The sequence below is a fragment of the Rhodnius prolixus genome, unplaced genomic scaffold (genome assembly GCF_049639745.1).
Source record: "Rhodnius prolixus isolate KJV_2025 unplaced genomic scaffold, Rpr scaffold_1, whole genome shotgun sequence".
In the NCBI taxonomy this organism is placed as follows: Eukaryota; Metazoa; Arthropoda; class Insecta; order Hemiptera; family Reduviidae; genus Rhodnius; species Rhodnius prolixus.
In genome coordinates, this window is record NW_027411581.1 from 16,761,919 (window position 1) to 16,789,065 (window position 27,147).

The 27,147-nt window shown below is 31.2% G+C and overlaps 2 protein-coding genes and 1 long non-coding RNA gene across 3 annotated transcripts in view; 1 reads left to right on the forward strand and 2 right to left on the reverse strand.

Moving 5' to 3' along the window:
- Window positions 1–306: 306 nt before the first annotated feature.
- On the reverse strand, window positions 307–9,760 carry LOC141455797 (mitochondrial glutamate carrier 1-like). The gene is made up of 9 exons (XM_074131197.1): window positions 9,521–9,760; window positions 9,388–9,432; window positions 7,941–8,075; window positions 6,461–6,516; window positions 3,170–3,263; window positions 2,906–3,036; window positions 2,614–2,796; window positions 2,251–2,407; window positions 307–2,162 (listed from the first exon to the last, which is right to left on the reverse strand). Coding segments are annotated over exons 1-9 (942 nt in total). The 5' UTR covers window positions 9,523–9,760; the 3' UTR covers window positions 307–2,023.
- A 262-nt stretch (window positions 9,761–10,022) lies between these two features.
- LOC141455850 (uncharacterized) lies at window positions 10,023–12,040 on the forward strand. Its single transcript, XR_012459489.1, has 2 exons — window positions 10,023–10,268; window positions 10,391–12,040. It is a non-coding gene; the product is annotated as an uncharacterized lncRNA (long non-coding RNA).
- A 1,010-nt stretch (window positions 12,041–13,050) lies between these two features.
- The window catches only part of LOC141455841 (IDLSRF-like peptide), a 56,466-nt gene continuing 42,369 nt past the window's right edge, over window positions 13,051–27,147 (reverse strand). Inside the window, exons 2-4 of the mRNA XM_074131280.1 lie at window positions 17,890–18,021; window positions 16,058–16,210; window positions 13,051–14,864 (exon numbers count right to left, since the gene is read on the reverse strand). Coding sequence (XP_073987381.1) covers window positions 14,671–14,864; window positions 16,058–16,210; window positions 17,890–18,021 — 479 coding nt within the window. The 3' untranslated portion in view covers window positions 13,051–14,670. The remainder of the gene's footprint in view (window positions 14,865–16,057; window positions 16,211–17,889; window positions 18,022–27,147) is intronic.

The following is a 27,147-nucleotide window of genomic DNA, read 5'->3' on the forward strand; positions in this document are numbered from 1 at the left end:
TTTTTGAATTAATATGAATGTTTTATTGCTAAAAAATGGCAACTATTTTGCAGCGAGACTACATTGCTTGAGACTAGACATTTCTGTTTGGAATTAGGATAAATATCTTCAAATATTTTTAAACCGATAGCTTCTTCTTCTAATGTATGAGTAATTGGAATTTACCGAATATCAGATAAGAATAGATTGTTAGAAAGCTTTATATCTGAGGAATTTAGATAATTGATCAAGCTTGTTGAGCGGGACTACAGGTTTGTGTAAAATATAAACTCTATAAACATTTATGTAATACATAAAACACTTAACTTAGGACAACAAAGATCTTTATTAAGCAGTAATTATTGTCGGCATATGAGTCTCTTTTTTTCGAACTTTCTTCTTAAAACATTAAATATAAGGAAAATATACGTACATATTTAATAAATACATCTCACAGTTTTTTAATGTAGATTTTACATTCATAAATATATATTTAACCAAAAAATGTATTCACTCAGAACTTAAGGACTACATGTTAAATCCATTGAACACTACAAATTCAAATAATTATTTTTGCCATTACATATATTGCTTTGACTGTTTAAACTTGCTCTAAATTGCTATTAATTTGACTATCCCTATCATTAGATACGGCTAAAGATTTGTAGAAACAAAACGTACTTATTTATAAACGTTAGGTAACTAAACTTTACCTAGAATTTATTTATTTATTTTTTTAAGAAACAATGGCATAAATTTGTAATTTGAAATCAAATATAAAATTTTTTGTTAGGAAACACAACCCTTTTTTTTTTTTATAAAATAATTTTTATAAATAAGTTTAAAATTATCACAACTGTAATATGTGCGTACTATCCGCCAATTACTAAAACTAAAAGATTAAATTTTATTCAACGGCCCTAAATCTTTTTAGTATATATAATATATAAGGTTTATTTTTTTGTTACAAATATAAGATCATTTCTCTCACTTCATCTTCCTACAGTCCAAAAATCTGGCAGTGACCACATTAATATGTTTTGATAATTGCATTTTTTTACCTCATTATTTATCTATGTAATATACATCTAAGATGCATTCATTCGCATAAATGACATAGATTTATTTTTTTAACAGAAGTATAGTATAGTGGAAAATAATCAAATCATGTCCTCTTTAAAGTTACAGGATAGAACATTTCTTTTTTCTTTAAATGAACGTACTTTTAAAAAAATTGTCTATGTCCACTACATGTTAACGCCACTATCTCTATGTGATAAGCAATACAAATTCATACTATACCTAACGTTTGCACCCTGATTGTGAGAGTTCTTGGTACAAGAAAACACTCCAGTTATTATTATAATTATTATTTAATGTGTTCATGTTAGTAACACTGATAGGAAATTTTTATTTTAAATAAAATTCTATCAAATAAAATTAAAGGACTTCAAGATTGAATCAGTTTTGAAAAACTCTTAAAACTTCAGAATTCAACAACTTGCAGCAAATTTTGTTCGAAAACTGCTTTTGAAAAAATTTATTTGATATGGAACATGTAATGATACATGTTACACAAACACTAATAAATTTAGCTCATTTTTGGAATGGTTTCTGAGTTCATATTTATCTAATACTTAAGTACACTAATTACCATCTAGTAGGACCAAGTTTTAATAATAAAATATTTAAGAACTGATAAATTCTTTATTCAGTTTTAATTAGACTTGTTTCCTTTATTATTGCATTTGCGTATTTCTTGCAATTTAATCAAGTGTTAAGTCTTTTGATTGCATCAAAATAAAAGAATAATATCATTTTAATAAAAACAACTAACTTAGGTTTTTCAACATAGTGGTAACAAATATAAATTTTTTACTTAACATCATAACGTTACTGTATAAGAATTTTTTTAAAATATTTTTTTAATGGTTAAATTATTCACATAAAATCAATAATTCAAACTAAATAAATTCTAAAAATTTCAAGAGTTTGGAAGAGATTTATAAAAAAAGACAATATAATAAATAAATAAATAAATAAATTAAAAATATGAGAGCAATTTTTCGGCTACACCAAGATAATATACGGTCTGAGCAATGCCGAACAATGGAGCGATTACAATCATACGGCAAGCACCTCCTTTAAAGAATGCTAACGGGCCCTCTGATCTCAAAGTCTTCCTAAAAAAAATTAGTAAATTGTAAGTTTTGACGCCAGAATAAAGAAAATTTTAATACATTTTTTGTCCAAAATTCAATGAATACTAACACGAAGGTATCGACAATTCCAGTGTATTTAGATGGACCTGAATCTTTTGTTATAGCCTGCAACCTTGTCTTCACCACATCAAATGGATTTACAGTTAACGCTGCCACTGATCCTGCTGCGCAACCACTGATAAAAGAGCACCAAAAAACTGCTTCATCTAAAATGTAAGCAATAGCAAAATAAGATATAAGTGCAAATATTTACTTTTTTGGCGTAAATGTAAATAAAAAACAGAAAAAATGGTGATAGTGCAGCGACAGTGAGCGGAAGTGTTTAAGCAAATGAAAAGCCATCCCCACCGCCACCTCTCGTTGCATAATCGAGGTATCTAATAGAAATTAAATATAATTTCGTGAGCATCACCTGAATTTTGCTTCCTTGGACCTAAAGAATTCAGCCTAGCAAACAATGGAAAATAAACAACTGAGAAGGACACATCTCTCAGCATAGTTGCAGCTGTGCCTTTGTACAACCCGAAGATGCCTTTGGTTTTAAGGAGATCGAGTGCTATTGAAGTAGCAGATACATTCAATACGCTACCACCCTCTAAAACAAAAGAAACATAAATTTCAATCATTAAAACTTACATAAGAATTGTTTCTTTGAAATAATAATAAAATACATTAAAAAAAAGCCACCTAAAAAACACACTTACTTCTAGCTTCGGCAGCTACCCTGCCTGCATCTTGCATTTGTATTTTCAACAGTTCCATTGGTGTTGTTACAATTATCTGACAAAATCCTGCTAGACCTCCAGCAGCCATCTCTCTTTCTATTGGAAGCTGTCTGAGGCATAATAAATTTATCATTACTATGCTTACAGATCTATTTGCTCCAACTCATAATACATTTCATTTACTTTACTAAAAAAGACTTCTCCTTTAATTACATAATAATAGTTGGCAAACTAGGAAATTACCCCGGACCAGGAGAGAGATGATGCCTAAAAAAGTCATTTGCTGCTAATTTTATTGCCTTTTCTGGCGTAATAAGTAAGATGTTCACAGCAGAACCTGAAAGAAAAAAAATCATGTTCTTAAGTCACACACATCCAAACCCAATATAAAAAATTTGCTTGTAAGTAAATAAATCTATAAAAAAAAAAAAAAATCACTCTTGTTTCTCTTACTACAAATATAAGATTTTAATCAACAAAGTCCTTCACAATTTAATTTTGATTAATGTTAGTAACTATAAATGGAACACAAGAATAGCTAAAGGAAGAAATATATAGCCGAATTGGTGCAGCTAGCAGGCTGTATCATTCAATGAACAAGAAACTCCTCAGCTTGCAAGAAGTAATACAATGTACAAAACTGGCTGTTTATAAAAACGTCTAAATTCCCAATATAACCTGCAGCAGCATGGGTTATGATTCAGAAATGGACGAATCGCCTTTAGACCGTAGAAACGAAATATCTGAGAAAGGTAGTTGGAAAGACTCGCAGAAATAGAGTGAGAAACGCCAGAATCAGAGCTGGTCAGGAAGTAGTTTTCTCCAGGAAATTATTAAAGACGGCCAGTTAAGATGATTCGGCCATGTACAGAGAATGAGTGGTTGCCGATACTCTAAAAGGGCATATTTAACGAAGATTTCGGGTACTCGGCCAAGAGGTAGGAAAAGATTGACATGGCTTTTCAACATCATGATAGCATGCCGTGAAAGGAACATACCCTGGAACCAAACGCCTCTGCCAGGATACATGGAAATGGTGACAACTTTGTCATACCTCTACACCAAACAGTAGAAGAGGGTCCTGACTAAGTAAGTAAGTATTTAGAGTTGACGATTCGCCCTTCCACGAGACAAACCCTTGGTGAATCACGCCGTTGCTGTTAAAAAACCCCATTAGGAGTATCCTGACTTTCCATTTCTGAAGGCGATCCTATTTGGGGCGCGGGGAAGCCGGTTTGCACCATTCTGCTTCGTCTCCAAATCTAATGGTCGCACCAGCTCTTATTTCCTGTAACGATGGTTTGCAGAAAGGTTGGATATTGGTCATACGTGGCAATGAAATCTTGGTCTCAGTGTGCGGCACATGAACACATGTCTGGTGAAAACTTTACTTCGGCATTATAAAAAAAAAGGCGCTCCAGCAGAAGAAATAATTAGTAAATACTCAGTCGTGAGATCTTTTAGCAGCAAACCCTTAATTTTGAAACAGAACTAAATTGCTGTGCTGTTCACATGATTCCGAAAAATGGCATTTCACCATGTTATACGAGTACATGGTGTTTCAGAATTATGTGTTCTAACAGAAAATATGAATTTAGGACCTCAAAACAAGAACAAATTTTCCTATGAAGTATGCCCGTTAACTGCTTTGTTTATGAGATATTCATGTCTAAAGATTTTAGTACGAATGATAAATTGTTTGTAATACTGATAATATGACCTTGTGTCCCTTGTTGTCGATAAAAGTCAACCTCATTAGATTAATTGTAAAATTTCCCAATAAAATACCTTTAAATTAATCAATTAGCAAATGTACGCCCAATTAACCTTAAAAGAATAGTAGCAAGCACAATGTTTTGAACTTATTAGTAGCAAAGGACTAGTACAGGTACTAATTAACAAGAGCTGTTACAACACGACGTACTAATGTACAACAAGAGAACATCAACAAACAAACAAAAAAAAACAAAAACAGAACATCACGAAATAAAAACAAACAGTAGATGATTGACACGGGGAGCGAATATAAGAGGACGCTGAGAGAGAAAAATAACAAGTAGTTCTAAAAGAGGCTTAAAGTGCACATCTCTTTACTTTTCTATCGGCTTTGTTGGAAGCAATAGTAAAAACTAGTCAGCTTGACGCTTTTACAGAGTTGCTCGCATTTATTCGAACAGTGAATATGCCGATATGGAGTTTGTGTATGGTTTTTACAATGGTAATGCTAATGCTGCCAGTTGTGAATATTCCGTGCGATTTCCGAATAGAAGATTACCACACAAGACTATCTTTAGGCCCACATTTAAACGGCTTAGAGAAACTGCACAATTGCTTTAATGCTATGTGCTGATGGAGCCCTAGCCCCTTTACGAAATCGAAGAAGGAGTGCGACCATATTAAAATATTTTGATGATAATCCGTCTGCCAGCGAACGCTGAGCTGCAGCTGAATTGCATATTACACCAACTACAGTGGAGAACTCTCTCTCTGCAGATGGACGTCATCCATATTAAAACTGTCCGGTAGGACAGTTGTATAAGGGTTGATCGTCAAAAACTGCACGAAAAAGCGTAACGTTGAAAAACACCCAACTTTGACATCATTATAAACGGGTACAACATTTATTACCTCAAGATTTTTGTTAAAGAAGAATTTTTTCCGATTGGTATTTAAATAAAGTTGATCTCAATCCACAATTTTCGCGACTAATTCTCTGGACAAATGAAGCTATTTTCACAAGAAGTGGTATGTTCAACCAAAAAAATTATTATCCCTGGATGCTCGAAAATCCTCATGCAATTCGTGAGCAGCACGAGTTTCAGTGCAATGTTTAGTTGGGGATATTAGACATTTTAATTGGTCCGCACTTCTTACCACCTCGGCTCATGCGGACACATTTCTACAATTTCTTAGTACTGATTATTACATATTGATTGAAGATGTTCCGCTACAAATGAGAAGGAACTCATGGTTTCAATTAGATGGTTGTCCAGCACATTACGGCAGAGGTCCACGACAGTGGCTAAATCAAAATCATCCCTAACGATGGATTGGCCGTGCAGGACCGGCGGCTTGGCCTGCACGCTCTTCAGTTCTAACACCAATGGATTTTTTTGCTTGGGGTGCCATTAAAGGAAAAGTCTATAAAATGTCGGTCAATGACTTTCATTCTTTCAAGAAGAAGCTTGCAAGCAAATCAATAACAGCAATCCAGTGCCGTTCGGCTATTGCTGCTGTGGAAGCAAGATGCCGAGCCTGTCTTAATGTTCAAGGTTATTAGTTTGAATAACATTTATAATTATTTTCTATTAATAAAGTAGTTAGAAGACACTATTATTACCTACCTAACAATTCATGAAAATGTAAATCTTTAGACGTGAATATCTCATAAAGAAAGCATTAATAGGCATACCTTCATTGGATTTTTTTTTCTTGTTTTGAGGTCCTAAATTCATATTTTCAGTTAGGACACTTAACCCTGAAACCCCCTGTATAATAACAATATTAACCACTATTTTAAGGGGGAAAAAATACCTCTATACATTCCAAAATACCCTTCTGCCTTGTAAGTTTTCTTGAAACAGTCAAACCTGAAATAATACAAGAGAAGCCAATAATATAATAAACAATAGCTAATAATACATGTTTTTCTTAATGAAAAAGGGGAATTTTGTAAATTTTCTTAAGTCTACAATTACAATCTACAGAAATTTCGAAATACCAAGAATAAATGAGAGCAATAAGACATTTTTGAAGTCTAAAGTTTTTTGCGCCCATTTTTGACTTTTATTGACAAATTAGTATTTTCAATATTTTCGTTCAATACGCTAGATAAAATCTAACTGTAAAGCTAGATATCCCGAGTTTAGTAATATAACATATACATACTCCAAAACATGTTTTCATTAACTTTGAGCATGATTTTTTTTTTTAATGTCGAACATTTGAATGGAATGCCTCAATTTTTCTTTCCTAATTTATTTTTTGCTAATAATGTGATGGTGAAGGTCCTGATAGGTAAATCTCAGGCCGAAAAACTAGAAATCATCTGCAGAGCTAGAGTCTGAGAGTGTATAAGATAGTTTGCGAATTTGAAATGATTTCATATGTTTATTATTATTTGAGCCTAATTTTTGGCTATAATATTCTACAATCCCTCACTTTATTTCAAATATATAGGCTATGCACTTGTTATTGATGTTATTTCATGACTGGTAATTCACGCATAATGGCAATACTGCGGCCAACTGCACACACAATTTCGAATAAAGGGTTCGAGCTAAAGCAATCATTATTACGTTGGAAAATATGAAGTAACAGGTTTCAGACGGTATACCAGTTTACGATACACATTTTAACTTTTCCAAATACTCCTCTTCTTTGAATCTACCTCAAAATAGGAATGTAAATATTCTTTAGTTTGGTTTTTGAAACTTATTTTACTTGTCTCCTTGCAAACATAATCTAGCCTGCAAAATCGGAAAAAATGATACAGACACCTACATATATATGAATGTAGTAAGGTTATGATTTTAATAATAATAGAACAGCTTGAAAAACACAAATTTTACTACTTCTAACAAAAATGATTTCTGATCGAGGTTTTTGATATAATCCTTTAACTCCTCCCCGTAAACTAGTAGTCATTGTAATTAATAGTAAGCCATTTCATAATCGAACCAGTGCCCAGAATCTTCTCTACTATTTTCCTGCGCTTCAGTACCATTTAATAGAGATTCGGATGTTCTCACTTACATCTGAATGTAAGTCATCATTTCAATTGATGGCATTCATCTTCTTACATCTTTATTAAATCAAGTTCTTACTTTGAATAAATGTAAAAATGAAGTTTTAATGCTTTCTGACAACAACAATAAATTATTTATTGTATACAATATTTTCTAGAAAATGGGGTTTTTAAGCCATGTAAACTTATTTCTCTAAATGAATTCCTAAATATTTAAATAAAAAGACTTTTACCTCTGATTTTAGTTTTAAAAATTAGAAAACTTACATAGACGTATACATTCGTTCTCCTGAAGGACCAATTGGTTGATTCTGCAGTCTAGTCTTTACAAGATCAAGAGGAAAAACAACTGAAACACCTATTATTCCAGCTATGCCACCATTTATAATTTTTGGCAACAATCTAGATGGGTAAAAATAAATAATTAATGTAAGTTTCCAAATAGCGAGACACATATAAAAATTCAAATATTCCCAAATTATAAAAAGGTAAATCTAAAAAAAAAATGTTTTATTCAAATTAATTGCGATATTAACACTGTTAATACAATAGCATTCGTCAATACATTTTCTGCAATTGCTTTGAAATTTCAGAATATTTTTCCTAAAGTTCAATTTTTAATCGGCTATAATTATATGAAAGTATTCTTGATGAAAAGTGAAGAATAATATGGCGCATGTACTGCTTAACTTTTGAAACCAAGTGGATTGAAAGATACAGAAGGCTGAAGAAACTGTAATTAACAATTACAATTTTAACTTAACGTTATTCTTATTTCATTACGAATAAGTAAATTGTGTTAAGGTATTAAAAATCGTATACGCCGTTTAATATTCAGCTTAAATTCAATGTCAACATTATCAATAGTGGGGCATTTAAGTCAAGTATTGGCAAATGTCCAAATTCCTATTTTCAAAAGTATTAACGTTCATTAAACAAATTTGGATCAGTATCCATACATGTTCTTTCATCTTGTGCAACATAATTTCATAGCTTATTATGACAGCTAGAGGTGCACGACTGAAATCTAATAAAAAGCAACTAGCATTCTTTCATTGGAATGGTTGAACTCCACACAATGCAAAACGCCGTCTTTATGGCTCAAATGAATTGGATTGGAACTGAATAGCTCTCAAAAATGTATTGTTATCAATGAATACTAAATTTGCGGGGAAATGGTATCATTAAAATTTAAAAAAGTCAATCCTTTCTTGAATTCACATATGAATATAATATATAATCAATTTTCTAAGAAAAAAATATACCCCATTTTAATACACCCGATAAACATTTAATAAGAAGCTAACAAAAAGTCTCAAGAACCCACCAGTATGGAGTACATTTAATTGTAAAAGAGTGAAAATGATAAATTATTAACTATATATATGTATATTTCTTTTTTAAATTAAAAGGCTCGTCAACATCTGAGGTTAATGGCACCCGCAGCTTTTTTCGAAGCTATGCCGGGCAACAGACAGTGTTCTCCCGTTACAGGCAACACTGTTCATCCCCGGACAGTGAATTGTAAGAAGCTGCTAGGAAGATAAAATCTAGGGGCCGGTATTTCCGGATTAGCTCGATACGAACCCGTGATCTCTGAGTTGGAATTAAACAGTATCACTATTAATTTAAACTTTATATCAAATGATATGGAATAACAAAATATGATGCTTTTGACTATTTGATTATAAAAGATTTTGCTGTTAAAACTTACGCAAACTTCCGCGGCTTGCCGTTCTCTACACCTCTGATTTGGGCCCTTGAAAATACAATTTTTACATCATAGCAAAGTAAAAAAAAAGCTTAATTGCAGTCGATTGTAGTGAGTGAATTAACTTGTTACTTACATTTTTGATGATCTCCTTAGGTAAATGCAGTACAGTAAGGAAATGGGCAAAAACCCACAATTCAATTTAAATTAACATTATGCAAAAGAAGGTTAAGTCACCCTGAACAGGACGATATCCCCAAAGAAGTCAGACTTACTCAACTGGGACTTTTACAGGCATTGACACCTCATCAACTGTTTTTACCCTTACGACCAATTCCACCAATCAGCTCGCACCACAAGACTGGCAGGGTTGGCAAGAAGTAAAAATCGATATTTCTTGCGCTCAGCTGATGTCATGATTGCCAACCTGAATCACCTTAATAATAAATAAGAATGTTTAATTCTAAATTGATGGGTTGTAGGAGGTAGAATTAACCATGAAATGTTTTTGCTTTCTTTCACTGCCATAAGAGTATCGATTGCTATCATTATTTTATTTTTGACAAAATTTAAAACTTTCCAATTATATTTTTTCATAAGATACGATTTTATCATCTATCCTATCTTTATCTAGGATGTCTTTCTTGGCATTTCTTAATGCTATTTTACTTATTTATTTTTTGGCGCATCGTCAAAGTACTAAATTCAACCGGGTTAGGATGACGCCTCCTTTCTTAAAGCTACATTTACATGTACATAGTTATTAAATTTACGGCGCGTCAACATCAGTGACCAATGTCGATCGGAGTTTTTTTCAGTGCGGCCTCCAGGCAGTACTCGTGTTATAACTTTACTGGATAGAACAACAATTTATATATATATATGTAAGCATATATATAAATATATATTCAATTTGAATAGAAGTATTGTGAAATAATCTCAAAAAATCGAATTGATTGACTTGACAACGGCACAGTAGGACTAAATGCAGTATTCTTCGTTGCAGATTATGCCGCTGCCTAATTCTAACTGCAGCTGTCTAAATGGTTTTTGAATAGCATTAGTGTGTGTTTTATGCGGTCAGAGGAACGTTTGGGAGCTAAAAAATGGGAGGAGCAATGCAAGGTTTGAAATCTTGGTAAGCGTAGGTATTCTAGTCACCTCTTTCTGAAGAAGCTTGTCGCAATATTTATTTCTGCTACTGAAATCATAAGACGAAGTATAATTAATTTCTGAATGGTCTTCTTTGACAGCCAGGTGGCTATTAAATCCTACGAAGTCTTCTCAATGTTAGTTGGAACTGTTTGGAAAACCTTGGTGATCACTTGACTAGGAAGGGGTTCTATGGAGCTTTTACGAGATCCAAATCCTTTTTTGACTTTGCGAAATGCTCAGTTGCCAGAGAGTGAAACTTCTGGCCGAGATAGCAAAAAAAATTATCGTTACTTATTGCAGTATCATTCTATCAAGGTCTGAATGCGATTCGGATAATCGTTGATCGCACAAGTCTTCTGCTGGTAAAGTATTATATATTAATGTATCATTTAACAATAAGAGAAATTTATAGTGAAGTGTACAAGCTATTCGCCACCAACCGCGACATATGTATGTTCAATGAAATATTCACTGAGTCAGTATATACACTGAGGCACACAAATATAAGTCAGCAATAGCCTTGTTTTGATGAGAAGAGGAAAACGAACACTACGTATTATGTATGCAAAGGGATGGTATGACAAAGAGTACTGCTTTTTAGAAAAGAAAATATCATGCCTTCACATTTAATGCTGAGGAATTTATCTCCAACTGTTAAGACTAATCAAATTCTCAAGACTCCAAGAGGTACCATGAGATCCATCCGGTCGCTGTAGAAGCACGCTGATACAAAAAGAATTTAATAAAGATTCTTTTGTAGGACCGTATATTGCTGACAAGAGGCACCAAGCTTAGGCTGTCAAATAAATATCAATTTTTTAATATAGGTTTCCCTTATTTAATAAAATTAGGTCATTAAAAATAATTTAAAAAAAGTAAACAACGTCAGGAAATAGTGAAATAACGCAGGAGATTTAGTAGGTAGTGTGTCAATGAATGTTGAAAAAATTATTTCTTTCTTTATTTTTTTTTGCTCTATGTAATCTTAAAATCTACAACAAAACAAACATTAAATATATCAATCACATTTACAAACGCAACTTTAGTCAAAATCTTATTACAATATTACCTTTTAATATTATTGTATGAATTATTACTTGTTTGAGAAGTCTTGCTGAAATAAATATTAATTGCCATAAGGAACAATCCAATCTTCTAGTATGAATACCACGAATTAATGCACTGAATTATAATAAAGTGTAATTAAAAAATTATGTTTAATAAAGAAATTAATATGAATTTTATTGCACATAAAATACTTTTAAAAAATAACTTTATATTAATAAATAATTACATAGAGATTATTTGGAAACAAAATTTTCAAAAAACATTTAAATATTAAATGCTTCCTTATTTAAATATATGACGCTAGTCGGATTTCATAGACAATCTTGAAAATTTCTTCATTGGTGTTCTTATCATTTTACATGCGGGATATGTTTTTTTTCACATTACAATATTATTTTTTTAAAGGAGATTTACTAAGTTAATACACCAAAAATTTTTATGCGAAAATATTTTTTTTTTATTTAAATTTATCAAATAGAACAATTTTTATTCTTTTTATCGAAATATAATCTCTTTTAATCAAAAGAATATTTTTTTAAAAAGTTTCGTTTTTATAAGAAATATTTTTTTATTTATTTAAAGATTTGTATTTTATTCTCCACATTTATTTGAAACATGTCTAACGTTATGAATAAACATGCTGAACGATTAGTTGACCACCTGAGATAAACATAAGCATTTAGCACACAATCATACAAAGTGTGTATATTAAAATAAACAATGAAAAGCTAACATTATACCTTTCTTAAAATACAAAGCATAATTTGAAACTAATAAAGCTAATAAGATTGTATGATGAAAGTTCAATTAACAATTTTTTGTTAGGCTTTCTTATGTGGTCAGTAGTATTCTGAGGGTAGTTTAAATAAAATTATAAATATAAGAATTTTTCAATAAAAAAAAAATATTAATGACTAGGCTTTTAAAATGATATTACTGTTTTACTTTGGTAAAAACAATTTTAGGGGTTTGGCACTATATTAAAAATGCATTACTATACCTAAATATTTATTTAAGTAAAAACATTGCACTTGCAATGAATTGTTCCCATTAATTATATTATTAAATACTTCAGATTACCATTTTACCGTTTTGAAAGTTTCATTTTACCTTAAAGCGCTGCGCATTTAATGGATTATTAAAATATGATAAAAATTGATTTTGCTTTCAATTTTAAGGATGATAATATTTGCATTCATTTTATCTTAAAACAAATCAATTAATAAAATGTTCAACCTAAAATAATTACATTCTAGATGTACCATTGCATTTTCTTGTTGTATACATACATATATGCCCATATATTTGTATATATGTATACTTCATATATGAATGTCGCAGGAACATTGAAAAATTATGTTCAATAAATTACTTAATAAATAATTTGGAATTTGACAAAAAACTATAAAAATATACGTTTTTTTACAAAATTACTAGTATTCATTTTCTGTTTTTTTTTTTACAAAAGTATTAGTTAAAAAAATAAAAATATTCCATATTCCTGCGACATGCATATTTATAGTAATTATTTAATAAATCCCTACATTCCTAAAAAAGACCACAGCCAGATATCGAGTTAATTTTTCGCACAGTTCAAGCATAACGTTTAACCCTAATAATAAAGTTTACTTGGGCTGTCAAGGATATAATATCTCACAACAAAAGCTAGCAAGGTTTTAATTTAAATGCTGATATTTTAGCATTTTAACTCATTTCTAAATTGATAGAAAAAAATTGTTTATACTTCACAACTTTTTACATTTTATAATTCAGTAAGAAAAAAGAGATTGTTTACAAATGAAATTTAATTTGCTATGTTTCTATTTAGAATATTCTACAATTTTGATTGAAATATTTCAAAATCTACTTAAATAAAAGATTATGTTTTATAAATTTAACGACCTCCCATTACCTTTACCACTTTTTTTCTTCTAATTTTCTACGCCTACAGACGGTCTCATTATTTTGTTCTATTAAAAAAGTAAGATTTGGGTGGTAATGGTAATATGTCATTTAAAATTTAGAGTTAAAAATAGTTCCATAATTATTTCATCTACATTTACATATAATTTTATCAATCTCAAGATTAAGCTAACTGTGTGATCAAATAATTGCCTTAATAAAATACTGTCTAATTTTTGGTTAATGCTTAGGTTTTTTATTTTCATAATGATGAAATCAAGTAGTTTAAATGTGGAAAAATCCACAATCGGTACAAAGTTGAGGGTCATACAATAACAATTGCTGTCTAAAAAGAAGGTTTAAATCCTCATTAATCTACTAAAAATTATCCTAATGTAGTAATTCTAAAGAACATAATTAAACAAGTGGTGTAGGGTGTTTGCACGAAACTATTTAATAAAAGAGCACTTCTTTACTAAGAAGTGTATAAGCATCTTAAGTTTTGTCAAGAAATTAACATATACACACGTTTAACTCAGGTGGATCCCCATCAGTTTTCACCTCTCTCTCTGTATAATCATTTAAGAAAATATTTCCTTATTTATTGGACATTTAGAAATATACACAAATCACTTCATATTGATATGTATTTGTTACTATGATATGTAGCAAAACAGCTTCTCGTTTCCTTTTTATTTCATTATTTTGTTCAACATATATATTAATTAAAAGGATATAAAAGCAATTATTTTTAAAAAATTTGATTAACATTAAATTTCTTCCAAGAAGTAGAGACTTTATACACAACACTCTCGCTCGCTTTCAGTGTGTAACTTTTTTTAGAACATAACCACACAAACATGAAATTTCAATACAAACGAATAATGAGGTTGACATGATTTAATTTATCATATCATGCAAAGTCGTTGTAAAGTAATAAATTATATTTATCTTAAATACTGCAATATGATTTAATTGATACCTAACACCTATACAAGAGTGTGACATTAATTTTGGGGGGGAGAAAAGGAGACAATTCTGTGAGATCTTTTTCCAAGGATATAAAAAGGATTGCCTGGAGGGAAACATGAATATAGGACTGAACCCTAAGGATGATTGAAAATAAAGAAGTTTGTTTTAGGATTTAGAAGAATGGAAATTTTAGTCGAGAAACCCGGTGTTAACTAATTTTTCTAAGAAAAATTTAACATCACCAAGTTCCGAATCTTTGATTCCTAGACTTTTAAGCATGCCAAGATCGCCATTTTCTACTGCCATAAATACTGAACGCAAATGTTCTAGATCCGAACGCATCAAGTGTAAAGCAGCTCCGAAATCCTCAATTGTTTGTGATTCTAAAACCAATAAACATTTCAAGTTAATTTGGATATAAGATTAGAAATTTAGACACAGGAGTTACTGCTAGATATGTCAGTCAGATAACCAATCACAAAAAACCTGAAAAAAATAAGCACATTTCAGAAAAATAACAAAAAAGGCTGTGAAGATTGGAAGATAATTATTTATTTATTTTAAAGTTACACGAATAACGGCAATTTGCCGAAGTTGTTGGAGTTTCAATATTTAATAAATAAATAGTAAAATTGAAAATAAGAAATAATAATTAGCTCAAATGTCTATTTCCAAACAAGCCGAATCTTGTTTGGAAATAAGCCCTACGAGAAATGTGATCCTATTCATCACATATTCTCAAAATTAATGATCTTTTTTATGTGCGCTGCTGCGAATGAAAGGGACAGCGCACAACACTGGAGGATGCAGCCTGCAAGCTATCATGTGGAAAAGAACGTCAGCCAGATCTGGGCAGTCGATTTTCCATCTTCAACTTCCACTTTCTCGTCTGTTGGATTGTAATGCAAGTCGAAGAGTCTTGGGATCTACCACGCGCAGCTTATGCACGCTGGCCTGTATATTATCATTTGGATTGCCTTTCGGCCGACCCGTTTTCAGCATTTGAAATTTCGAGTATTGATCTGACTTCTTTTATTTCAGATGTGCATATTAATTTTTGTCCGTCTAATTATTTTTCTGGTGATGCACCTCCTGTTTGGAGGTCATTTTCATTCTTATAGAACTTTTCATCCGCTGCTCAGCTTCAGTAAACATAATTACTTGGCGACAGGTTTCATCAAATATCGCTTAGACTTACCTTCTATTCGCGTCTAAATATGAATTATTTACATCTACTAAAAACTAATGGCTATAATTTAATTTCAAGGAAGATGTTTCCTAGTTGTAATTTTTAGGATGTTCAGGTACAAGATGATATAATTTGTTATGTAGATAAACATAATTTCTAGAATAATTTTTGGTATTGTTAGATAGTTAACATTTATTTAAAATAATTATGTAAAAATGAATTCCTAGTTAAAATAAGGTAAAGTTAATAATTAATATTATTATAATTTTTTCTGAAGAAAGAGCCTTGTTCAAAGAAGCATTATTATTTAAAATTAACAGTTTAAAAAAAAGGAATTCAACGTGCTCTCGGAAAACGATTCGTGAAAAGTTTGTTATGAAAATATACCTGATAGGGTGATGGCTACTTTGTCAACTCCTCCTAAAGGTGCCAGAGCATCTCTTGCTTTGCTGCCAAACAGTTTCTCCAAGTAGTTTGGTCCATGACTTGCCAACAAAGACTGCAGAAAACTGGATGTTTCTTCTACTGGAGGCCTTTTAGCTACATTAGGGCATCACCAGCCTTCTATAGCAATCTGCTTGCAAATGGCTCTTTTTCTCTTTTTTTAAACATTAAACTCAACATTTAAGAGAAGAATTAATTTTTTTTAAAAATTAAAGACTCAGACCTGTAGCGAGGAAAATAATGACTTCTCTTGTATTTCATAAATAAATGATTGAAAATCAAAGTTTAAATAAATGATTGAAAATCAAAGTTTAAATAAATGATTGAAAATCAAAGTTTAAATAAATGATTGAAAATCAAAGTTTAATGTTAGAAGAAAAGAACAAATGGGAGAGTTTTTTCTTTCTTAGCTGAAAAGCTAATACTTCACACCTGAATCTTGAATGAAAAATACAGTTCCAACCATAAAAGAGCGTAACTACCAGATAGTATTAGTTTTGACCATTTTTACTTTTAAATATTTTGGTGTCTCGGAAAGAAAATAAAGTTTTTTTGAGCAGATTTTGTGACATTATTATTATTTTTACAATAATTGAATAGCATTGAGGTTAGAAGGAAAGGGATGAACTCACTGATAGTTCACTGAATTCAAAACACGGATATCCCGGTTACAATTCCAGTGGCTGCTCTTACATTTTTTGCTTCCAACAATTTTAGCTTGTTGCTGGGTGATGGATAGTGCTGTTTGTAACGAAAGAATACAGTCTTAGGCCCACAGAGCTCTGAAAGGTCTCTGAAGGCCTGCGACTTTAGAAGAGATTTTATATTAAAAATTAAGACTGACACATTTGCCAGACCAAAACACTATACAATGTCTCAATAATTTGTCTTTTATAGCATGCTGGGGCAACATCGTAATAGTTTAACATCTAACGTCTAACATCTCTAGAAGCCTTCCATTTAGAAAAGTCTGATCCTTATAGAAATTTAGTTCTGATCCTTAATTTAGAAATTTAAGAATGCCAACTCAAGAGTTAAAACTAAAGGGATGATTTGGCTGATGCGTGGCTTGTGGAATTGTGAAACAAAAACTGATATTTATTGATATTATCTCTCGCAAATTGAGCTCTTTATTTCACAGAACATCAGCCAATAAATCTGGCAACCACTGAAAAACTTTACAAATTGGTTATAATCTTCTGATTGTAAAGCCTGAACCGGGTGGACATGAAAGGGATGATGCAGTTCCCCTCGGAGCAGTATCCGCCATAGAAAGTTCGGTGAAAGGAACAATTGCCTTGCAATTTGTCAAGTATTTATTGTGGGATTGCCTATAAAATGTTAATTCCTTTTTTCATTATAAATATTAATTTTCACGTAATTGCCCCAATATTTCTTTCAGTAGTTTTTCATTTTTCTCCAAGTCCCCGGAATGAACGGTCTATTACCTCATGAGAAGGTTGACGTTTATTTGGAACTCTTCTGTAGTCATTCTCTTGATGCATGACGTGCAATTAATATTCAGCTGCACTTAAGCACCCCTGTTTCCTCAATATTATAGTTACAGATGACTGCATGCTTAGTTTTTAAATAACAGTTGATTTTAACAAGTAAATTTATGAATGAATTTTGATCGATTGTAGTTCCGTAATTGATCTAAAAAGGATCTATGTCCAAATAATAATTAATTTTAATTAAACCCAGCACAAAACCTTTATCTATGCCCAAATACCTTAAATAGATGAAATCTATTTTTATTTTTTAAATAATAGTACCTGCTGTGCACAGTCTTGAGTCCTCATCGTACCCATCCAGACAGTCAGGTGCTCCATCGCATAAGTATTGTATAGAAATGCAAGCTCCGTCTCCAGGACATTTGAAGGGTTCATATGGATGACATGCTTCAGCTAAAACCAAAAGAATATTGTGAAACATAAGAAGGGAGCTAATGGGCAAAGATTAGCAAATTTTGAAGTCCAAAGACGATAGCTAGCAGCTTTTTTTTTTTTTTTAAAAAAAAAATAAACTGAAGACTTTTTGAATTTATTTCCTCCAAACTTGGCATTTTTTACTCAATGTCAGTTGGCTTTATTACAATTATATCTGTCAGGATCAAACAAATAATAGAGGGAATGAAACCTATTCAACTCTTCTCTAGACTGTTCTTTTGAGTTTTTGTTGTAAGTTTTTCTGGAAAAAATATTTCAAATGAAACATACTAAAACTGTCAAGTAACAACTATACAGATAAAATATATTTCGAACCAAACCTTTAGCAAATATAAACAAAACAATGTTTTTATTTTTTTTAAAGAGATGCGTAAACATCTAAGATCATTGTCACCCGGAACCTTTTCTGTGCACCATCTTTACAAACACTATCCATCACCTTACAGTAAGTTGTGAGGGATAATTAACTTTTTTAACGTTGAACCTATTTTTTGAATTCATTTTCTTTAATGAGATATCATTAGAATAGAAATTTAGTGAAGATGTGTCTTTCGGGGATCTCGACTCTGTAATACTATGAGAGAGGAGCCCTAGCTAATTTCATCGAAGTTGGTATTAATAACGTCTTGTTAACTAAAGTTACAAAAATTAATATGTTATCATTGAAAGTAACTAAGCAATAGCTGGAAGAAGTAATGTAAATGAAGTGAAGATTGAAGTCTAAGCAAGAAAATCAACAAACTGTTGGTGCACCAGAAGAGGGTGGGAAATAGATTGTGTTAAAGTTGACGAAGAGGGTAAAGTATGTTCATCTCCTACTTCTGTTTTTTAACGAAGCAAACTTTCATCTCCACGGCTCATCATTTACATTGTCCAGAACATGAACTCTTCTTGGGTTTCCAAGAATATTCTTGAACTGAAACTTTGTTTTTGATTCTTTTATGGAAAAACAAACTACAATAATTTTAATACTGTTGGCTTTTAGATATTTTCTTCCAGGAGGCTTTTCACTAGTCCCTACGTGATGGTCATTGCTGACTGAGGCAAGAGAATCCTGAAAAAAGCTCTGGCCGCAAATCACTTGATATGTTAACGCGACGAATTTAAAATAAATAAATTTTAATATTATGAAACCAGAAGTTAAGAGTGTTCTGCTTAGTGATAACTGAATTCCTTGTGGAGATAAATAACAATCTGCTAACAGAATCTCCGGGAAGCTTAACAATAAACGCGACACACGAGTAAATATATATTAATAGTTTTAAAATCAAGGTGATTTTATATCGAATCGAAAAAGTTCTGTAGGATTTAACTGGACTTTTCTTCTATTTAATTGGTTGAATAGCACTTCTTTTTTTTTTAATAGTGTCAATTCCTTACAAATAATTGGGCCAGGAAGAATTAGATAAACGTGATGAATCTGAAGCGAAAGAATATACAGTAAAGGTCATAATGTTAGAAAATGTGTGCGTTAAAAAGTGGACGTCAAGTTGATTATTGATTAAAAGATGGTCAATGCATATTGACTATGTGAGATACGTGTCCGTTAGAAATCTGTTGGAAAGAATTGACATTCTAAAAGAGTATACATTATGTTTTGTTCTACTATTCAAATTTATGAAATACATTTAAATCTATGCATAATAATTTGCTTTAAAATTATTTGCAACATGTACTTGCGCTTTTTTATGGCAATGCATGCTTCTTAATTTATATGTAAATTCTGCCTATTTTAATCTAATTTACTATCTTGGAGGATTTGATTTTTATAAATACTGGATATAAAATTTAATTGAATATTTTTTTAAAAGCAATCTCTGTAGAGTTTGCTCATTGAATTTTAAAGAAGTTTTAAAGTAACATTTTCTTAAATAAGAGTATTTAGATAAGGCTATTAAATATCTATTAGAGCAGATCAAATATGTTTCTTAAGCTTGAAACTTGATTACATATTCAGAGAGTTCAACTAAATTTCAAGAAAACCTTGTTATTTTATACTTTTTTATTTAGTTTTTTAACAAAATATTGTTAGTTTGCCAAATTTAGATTACTTTCATCAGAAATATAAACGTTTTGAGCTGGTTTGATGAAATCAGCTGAGCGCAAATTGGTGAATATTACAAATCTGTTCCCTCCAATTTTCGCAAAGATATTTTAGTGGATTTTTGGGAAAAAACATTTATAATTTTGCACTTATTGTGATTGTGAGGACCTGAAGTTGAAAGTTAGAACTCTTTAGATTAGATTCAAAGGGCTTCAAAATATGAGCTCCCCCTGGGTTCTTCCAGAGGCTGCAAATCACAGTTTTTATTTTAGGACTGATGATGTCAAAGAGATTAGCAGTAATCCGGAATTGTACAGCAAAGAGAAAAGGCTTGGGGGAAAAAAGCAACTTTCACGCTACCTCAAAATACAAATACCAAGCATCCAAGGAATCATTAAAACAATACGACACAAAATATATCAGCAAGCCTGTTTAAACAATAGTTCTTCTTACAGCAGTAAGCGAAAGTAAGAGAAAAACATCAGGGAAAACACCAGTAAAGAGATTTGCAAACTTTTCCAATATTAATAATAATAAGCCAGTTTTTTTTTTTCCTCTGCTTGGTAACTTCTCTCAAAAGGAAAGATTTCCCACCCACAAGCGACATATTTAATCCATTAAAACCATCTCACTTATCTTAAATAAGCAACATTTCAAATTGTGCTATATTTTGTATACTTCTTTCAAGTTTTCATTTTTAACACAAAGAATTTGGATTATGTATTTTTAGAAATTCAAATGGAATTACGATGAGTTCCTTTTTAAAAAACTAAGCAATTCAGACCATTTTTCCTCTTTCCTTTTTTGTTTGTCTGTATATTTCTAATTTTTACTTCAAACCTTCTACTACGAAGTTATATTTCTAATTAATCCATTTTCATTGTTACTGCAGATTTATCAGTAGGTATGAGTAGAACATATATTCTTTTAAAGGAAAAATAACATGTACATAAGTGTGAACGTACTCATTTTACTTTTTATTTTATTCATGCCCCTCAAAATGATGTAATTTTAAGATGATAAAAATAATATTTCGCATTAATATTTTTAACAGCTCTTAATAGGTTGTTCAAGTGGACATACTTTACTTTTTTCTGCTATTTGATATTGATGAATGCATCTATGTGTACTAAATTTTTCCAATATTTTAATATAAATTTAGGAAATAAGCTTCCTAAATGCTTTCAATAAAGGAGAATTCTCCAGTGGAAGCAACGTTCTTACTCATTTATTTACGATTGAAAACTTAAATCGTCAGTCAACAGAAAACTTTTAAATTAAATTTTGACAAACATTGAAAAGTTTAGTTTTTTTTTGCATTCTAAAAACATTCCATTTGGTTCAAACAAAGGTTTAATTTGATTAAAAAATTTGTACGAATGATATTAGTTTAGAATTACACATTCCATAGGCTTGTATAAATAAATTATGGATAAATAGATAAATATTAGATGTTCAATCTAAGAAAATGATTGAAAAATAAAAGTTATTGTTGAAATATTAAAAATTTATTTGTTTTGTTTATTGGAAAGCATTTCCATGTAAGATTGGCTTAGAAAACATAAATATGTACTCAAGAGAGTGATATTGAAAAAAAGAGTAAACATTTAAATAAGAAAAAAGACAGATCTCTTTAGCTTAAACTCAGGGAAAAAAAGTCAAACATTCTTCAGTGTAAATAAAGAGAAACTTCCAAGATGTTAATCGAGCGACGTCTTCCCTCAAAAAAAAATCTAACCGTTTATGCAACTGTAAATTGAAAATGGGTATACCAGTGGATAGAGATAATTTAATGCGATTTTCCACAGCTTTACAGGAAACTAGGCATTCCTTTTTTAAATACTATTTTTTATTGTAGTAATTTTGATGCAGTATATTTCAAAAACTTTAAAAACCCAGGAGAATAAAAATGTCTCAAATGTAAGTGTCACGCAAGTACTTAGATGAAAAAGTAGTGGACGATTTTTACTTACTCACTTTTGGCTGAAGGATTTTAGCCAAAACTTTAGTATATAGATTACATAGAATTTCTGGGGGAGCTGAAATGTCCTCTCAAGCCTGAGTTCCGGACAATCAAGAAAGTCAAGAAAGCACAATCAATCTCCGAGGAGGCGGTCGGTATCTCAGAGGCTTTGTTTTAGACGAAATACTTCTGTACCTTTCATCTGTCGGCACCTAATCTCGACCATAAGACATGATGAATGCTTGAAAACAGAATACAGTGAAGAATAATGGATTTACTTTTAAAGAAAATTATTAAAAAAAAAAATAATGAGAAAACGGCAGGTAATTATTCCTGATTTAACTTTACAGTTGTTGCTTGAATATCTTTAGTAAGTTTTACTGAAGAGAAAGTCAAAATTTATAAGCTTTATTGAAGTGTGTTAGTTACTATGTGAGAGTTAAAACTTGTGTAACTTAATATTTCTATTGGGTTATTACATAAATTATAAAGTTTAAACTTAGATTTGTTCAAACAACAGCGGGCATTTGCAGAACGGTGATGTAAACTAACTACAGAGTCTAATAACAATTGTTAAAGCCCGAGTTTGTAACAAATTTACTAGCCCTCGGGAATGAGTAATTGTTTGCTAAGCAATGGATCATCAAATTTAATTAATTTTATAAGTCCTTCAGTTTAGAATAGATACAAAATAAATTTATCAATATGCACTTAAAATTAAAACTTGGTACCACGATATACGAGTACGTATTTGGCGAAAATTAGCCAGTGCTGCTTTTTGTTTATTACATATCCATTTATTACAGGAAGTTGGCAACCACAGAACTCCTCATTGTCAGCAACACAATATGACAATGGAAGCTTGTGACAAATGAGAAATAAATGGAGCATCAGTTAGTGAGAAAACTGTGAATGTTTAATCTGAAGAAATTAATTCCTCAATGAAATTGTAGTTGCTCGAGTTATGCTGATTCTTTGTTACCTACCTTTTTTTACTTTTCTGACCTTCTCAACTGTATTGTAAAAAGAAGTGGAATGACTTGAATTTATAAAAGAACCCTTGACAGCAGTGTTTTAATTATAGATTTAGTGTTCCTTTTTAGTCGACCTGAAAGCAAAGCAAACATTTGTTTTTGCGTATTTGTTCGAGTTACAGTTTGATGTTATTAATTAGAGTGACCCCTGAGTCTCAAAAATATCGCGGTTCCTATTTTCTTAAGTTTGCTGGTCATTGATGAAAACTATGCTCTCCACAGGTCAACTCGTAAGTGGCTAATTTGATTAAGCAATTTTAATTTCCGTTTTTTGTTTAGTTATACATACATTTGTCTGAGTTCACTTCTGTCTCGGTTCCTTTAAATATTTTAGAACAATTATTACGAATTGCAATTTTAGCAGATCAGTGTATTATGTAACTTTTTGAAAGTGTTTGTTTAGATCAGACCCAAAAGTTTGATTTGGTATCTCTCTCGAACTGAGAAGATTTACAATTTTTGAAAATGTGGCGGATGGTTGGTCAGGTCCAAATCAGCAAATTAAGATAGAACTAAAAAGGAAATTATCGTCCACTTTTTCTATTATCTCCTCATCAGAGTCCATTTCCAAAGCTCCAATTCGTCTTCTAAAATATTGTTTGCAATCAGGTTTGTTTTCTGTTCTTTTGCATTGTTACTTTCTGAAATTATTTTCACAACTTCCATTCCAACACCCACCCTTATTATGTCTGCATTATATGATGCAATTATACATTATGTATTTGATGCTAGACATAATAAAATTCAATGTAGCATAAAATAAAGTTTGAAAAATACAATAACTCATAAATAAGGTTGCTTATTGTTATTACATTTGACAAGATAAAGGATACTGGGGGTCCCATAGGGATTTGCGTGCCAGTCCATCCCTATAAATAATTCAGCAAATTGTGACTTTATAGATCCAGAATTACTCAGCAATCGACAAAAAATTTATAATAAGTCATATATTAAAGAATTCAATTATATTTTAACGAACATTGTACATATTTAATGTACTGGTTCAGTTTAAATTTGTGATTGAATCCATCGTACATACAGCTTCTGAAAAAATTGGATAATAGTGACACTAGAAAAATAAAGTATAAAATTTAAAATTTTTAAATTTTGTAAATGTTTTTTCTGAAGTTTTTATGGAAAGGTTCAGATTGGATGATAAGTTTGAGCTTTATCAGACGGTCTTGTTGATCTAAGTACATTCTCTAGTTTCAGTTCAACGATCTAATAATTACCTTAACTAAATCTAGTCTTTAGCGCGAATTAATGGAACCCAAGAAAGATGTAATACGGCGATTACAATATGAAATTTTCATTACAGATTGAAAAGAAGTTTTTCGAACACTTATTCGTGATTCTATATTATCATGTTCCTTTAAACTATATACACATTTGTAATGAGGAATAAAAAGAAGGGAGTGAAGATTTGAATAAGAAAGTCTGGCGGGATAAAATAATAAAAATGTTCCCTAAAAAATAAACGGGGCAATGCAAAAGAAGTTTAATGAAGTTCACAGCTGTTGTACTAGAAAGTGATCTCTCATTAATTATGCTGGAAATAGGTATCACTGAAATAAGAGACGAGACTAGCGGCGTATAAAGCGCTTGGATAGGATAATAAAAATAATTCTTCTATTTTACTAGAGTAATGTCACACAACCTAGGTACAGAGGTAAATAAAAAGAACATCTTTTATTAGTCCTACTGATTACTTAATAACTTAATATTAATTTAAATTATTTTAATTCTGATACACTACCAAAAAAATACCATTGGTTTATACAATTAAAAATGATCATTTCTGTGTGTAAATTAACGTGATATACCTTACTAATCCAATTCTAAAGGTGTATTCATATTTATTAGGTATTAAAATTTACATAAATTATATTCATTAATGTAAATTAAGCAATTTTGATGGTAAAACTATAATTTAGCATTGGTACAACAATACTTAGCACTTGTTTTCCTTATTGGTACCTACTTAATTACTTAGTAGTATTTCATTAATTATTTTAATTAAATTAATTACTTCATTACTAAAACATAAAAGAAAATTTATTAATACAATGAATCCAAATACTTCTGGTAATTTGGTTTTGTCTAAGCCTTGCTGGAAACTAATTTCTAATTTCATCGGTGATAATTTTGATCCTGGAATGAGCTATTTATTTGAATGTAATTGTAAGGCCTCCAATAAGAAGGTCCTCAGATTCATTGAGGGTACAAAATCACTCGTCACCAGTTTAGTTTAAACTAAAATTGACAATTTTCTTTAGATTTTGTTAAAGTTTTGAAGAAACTCTCTGGATCGACTTTCTACCAATCGAAATATTCCAAACATATCCATTATTGAATTTCTACTCGTCCTATTAACTCACTCAAGAATTATTTCCTATAAAGAGTGATCTTCAATAAACTGAGTGGTATAAGATTAATTAGTATTTGCCCTGATGGGGTTATTGTTGCCATTGTGATCTAGCCAATCTGCCGGTATATATATATTTTTTTTTGTTGGTGCACATCATTTGATCTTTGGAACTGAATCGCGGAACTCAAGAAAAGGTTTTTCATGTAACTTCTCACAGTGATGATACTAAATAATTTTGCGTCGTGTACGATTTCCACTTCCACAAGAAGAATGAAGGTTTTTGGTAGAACAGACATATTACTGATTTGTTTGAATGTAATTTATTTATGCTTAAGGACGTTCGTAAATACCATAATGATTTAGTTAAGGTTTTTAAAATTAGGTGTTTTAGTGATTCCCCTGGCGTATCGAGTTTAGTGCAACTTAAACATAATTAGATAGGTTTTTATTGTGTATTCTGCAGTTTAAATCGTGAAGCTATTAATGTAACCATTTTGTTGAAAGGCTCAAGATCCTTGAAGGGATCATAAGATGAGGTCTTATGGTCGAGTAGCTTAGGTTCTGGTAAACAGTGGCTTCTGCTAGTTTAGCTCGTTTTAGGCATGTTTGCTTGTCATCTGTAATTGCCTTGGCTAAAGTAAGTTCCCTCCAGTTGGGGTTAAATCATCTGCGACTGAAAAATCGCAAAATTTATTTCCGGCAGCTATAAAAATAGATTTTAAGCACCAGGTTGCAAACATTTTTTCGCCACAGATGAACAGAAATAGAATTGTAAAAAAAAATTAGAATATAGGTTTTTGGAGTCACATATATTGTGCAATTACTGAAATTATGATCCATTGAAATAACAGAATATTGCCCGTTAGCGGAATCTCATTTTATTATTTTTTTTTGTTAATTGGATAGGTATTTATTTTCATTAATTTTTGCAAAGGTGAAAAACAATTAATCATGCCGTTGCTGGAATGCTAACATTACTAGCATATTGCAATAATATAAGTTAGAATGTACCTTAGTAATTGCAATTTTGTAACTGATTTTCTTTAAGCGTTGAATTTTTACTGGTCGTGTTTTGTTATGTTAGAGCGTAATAATTATAATAGCATAGATAGGCTCAAATTACTTGGCATTTAGGTAAATTTGGCCATTAACTCAACCCATGAATGAAATAATGAAAAATTAATAGCAAAGTACGTTTATATCCTCTAGCACTGAATGAAGTCCTAGCCAACTCAAACACAAATATAAATATTCTAGTCAAACTAAAAAGCAATTTCATGTTTTTCCTATGGTTATTAGATTAGATTAGATTAAATTTGGGTGGCCTCAAGGCCTGCGCCACCGCGACCCCTATGGATCTATTGTGGCTCCCCGACTTTAGAGCTCACCCTCCAGACCCGTCCGTTTAATCAGACTCTTAATTCTGGAGAGTGGCTCCTGGGTAAAGCTCTCAGGCCTTGGTTTTTCCTCCCCGAGAAGTAACATCCTTAGCCATACGAGCCCCTCACACTGACACAACACGTGTAGTGCCGTTTCTTCCTCTTCCTGACAGAACCTACAAAGGCTATCGTCTGCCAGGCCCATGCGATGCATGTGCTTTCTGAGCCTGCAGTGGCCCGTTAATAGGCCTACAATTATCCTTATAGCCCCACGGCCTTGACGGATTAATTCTGCG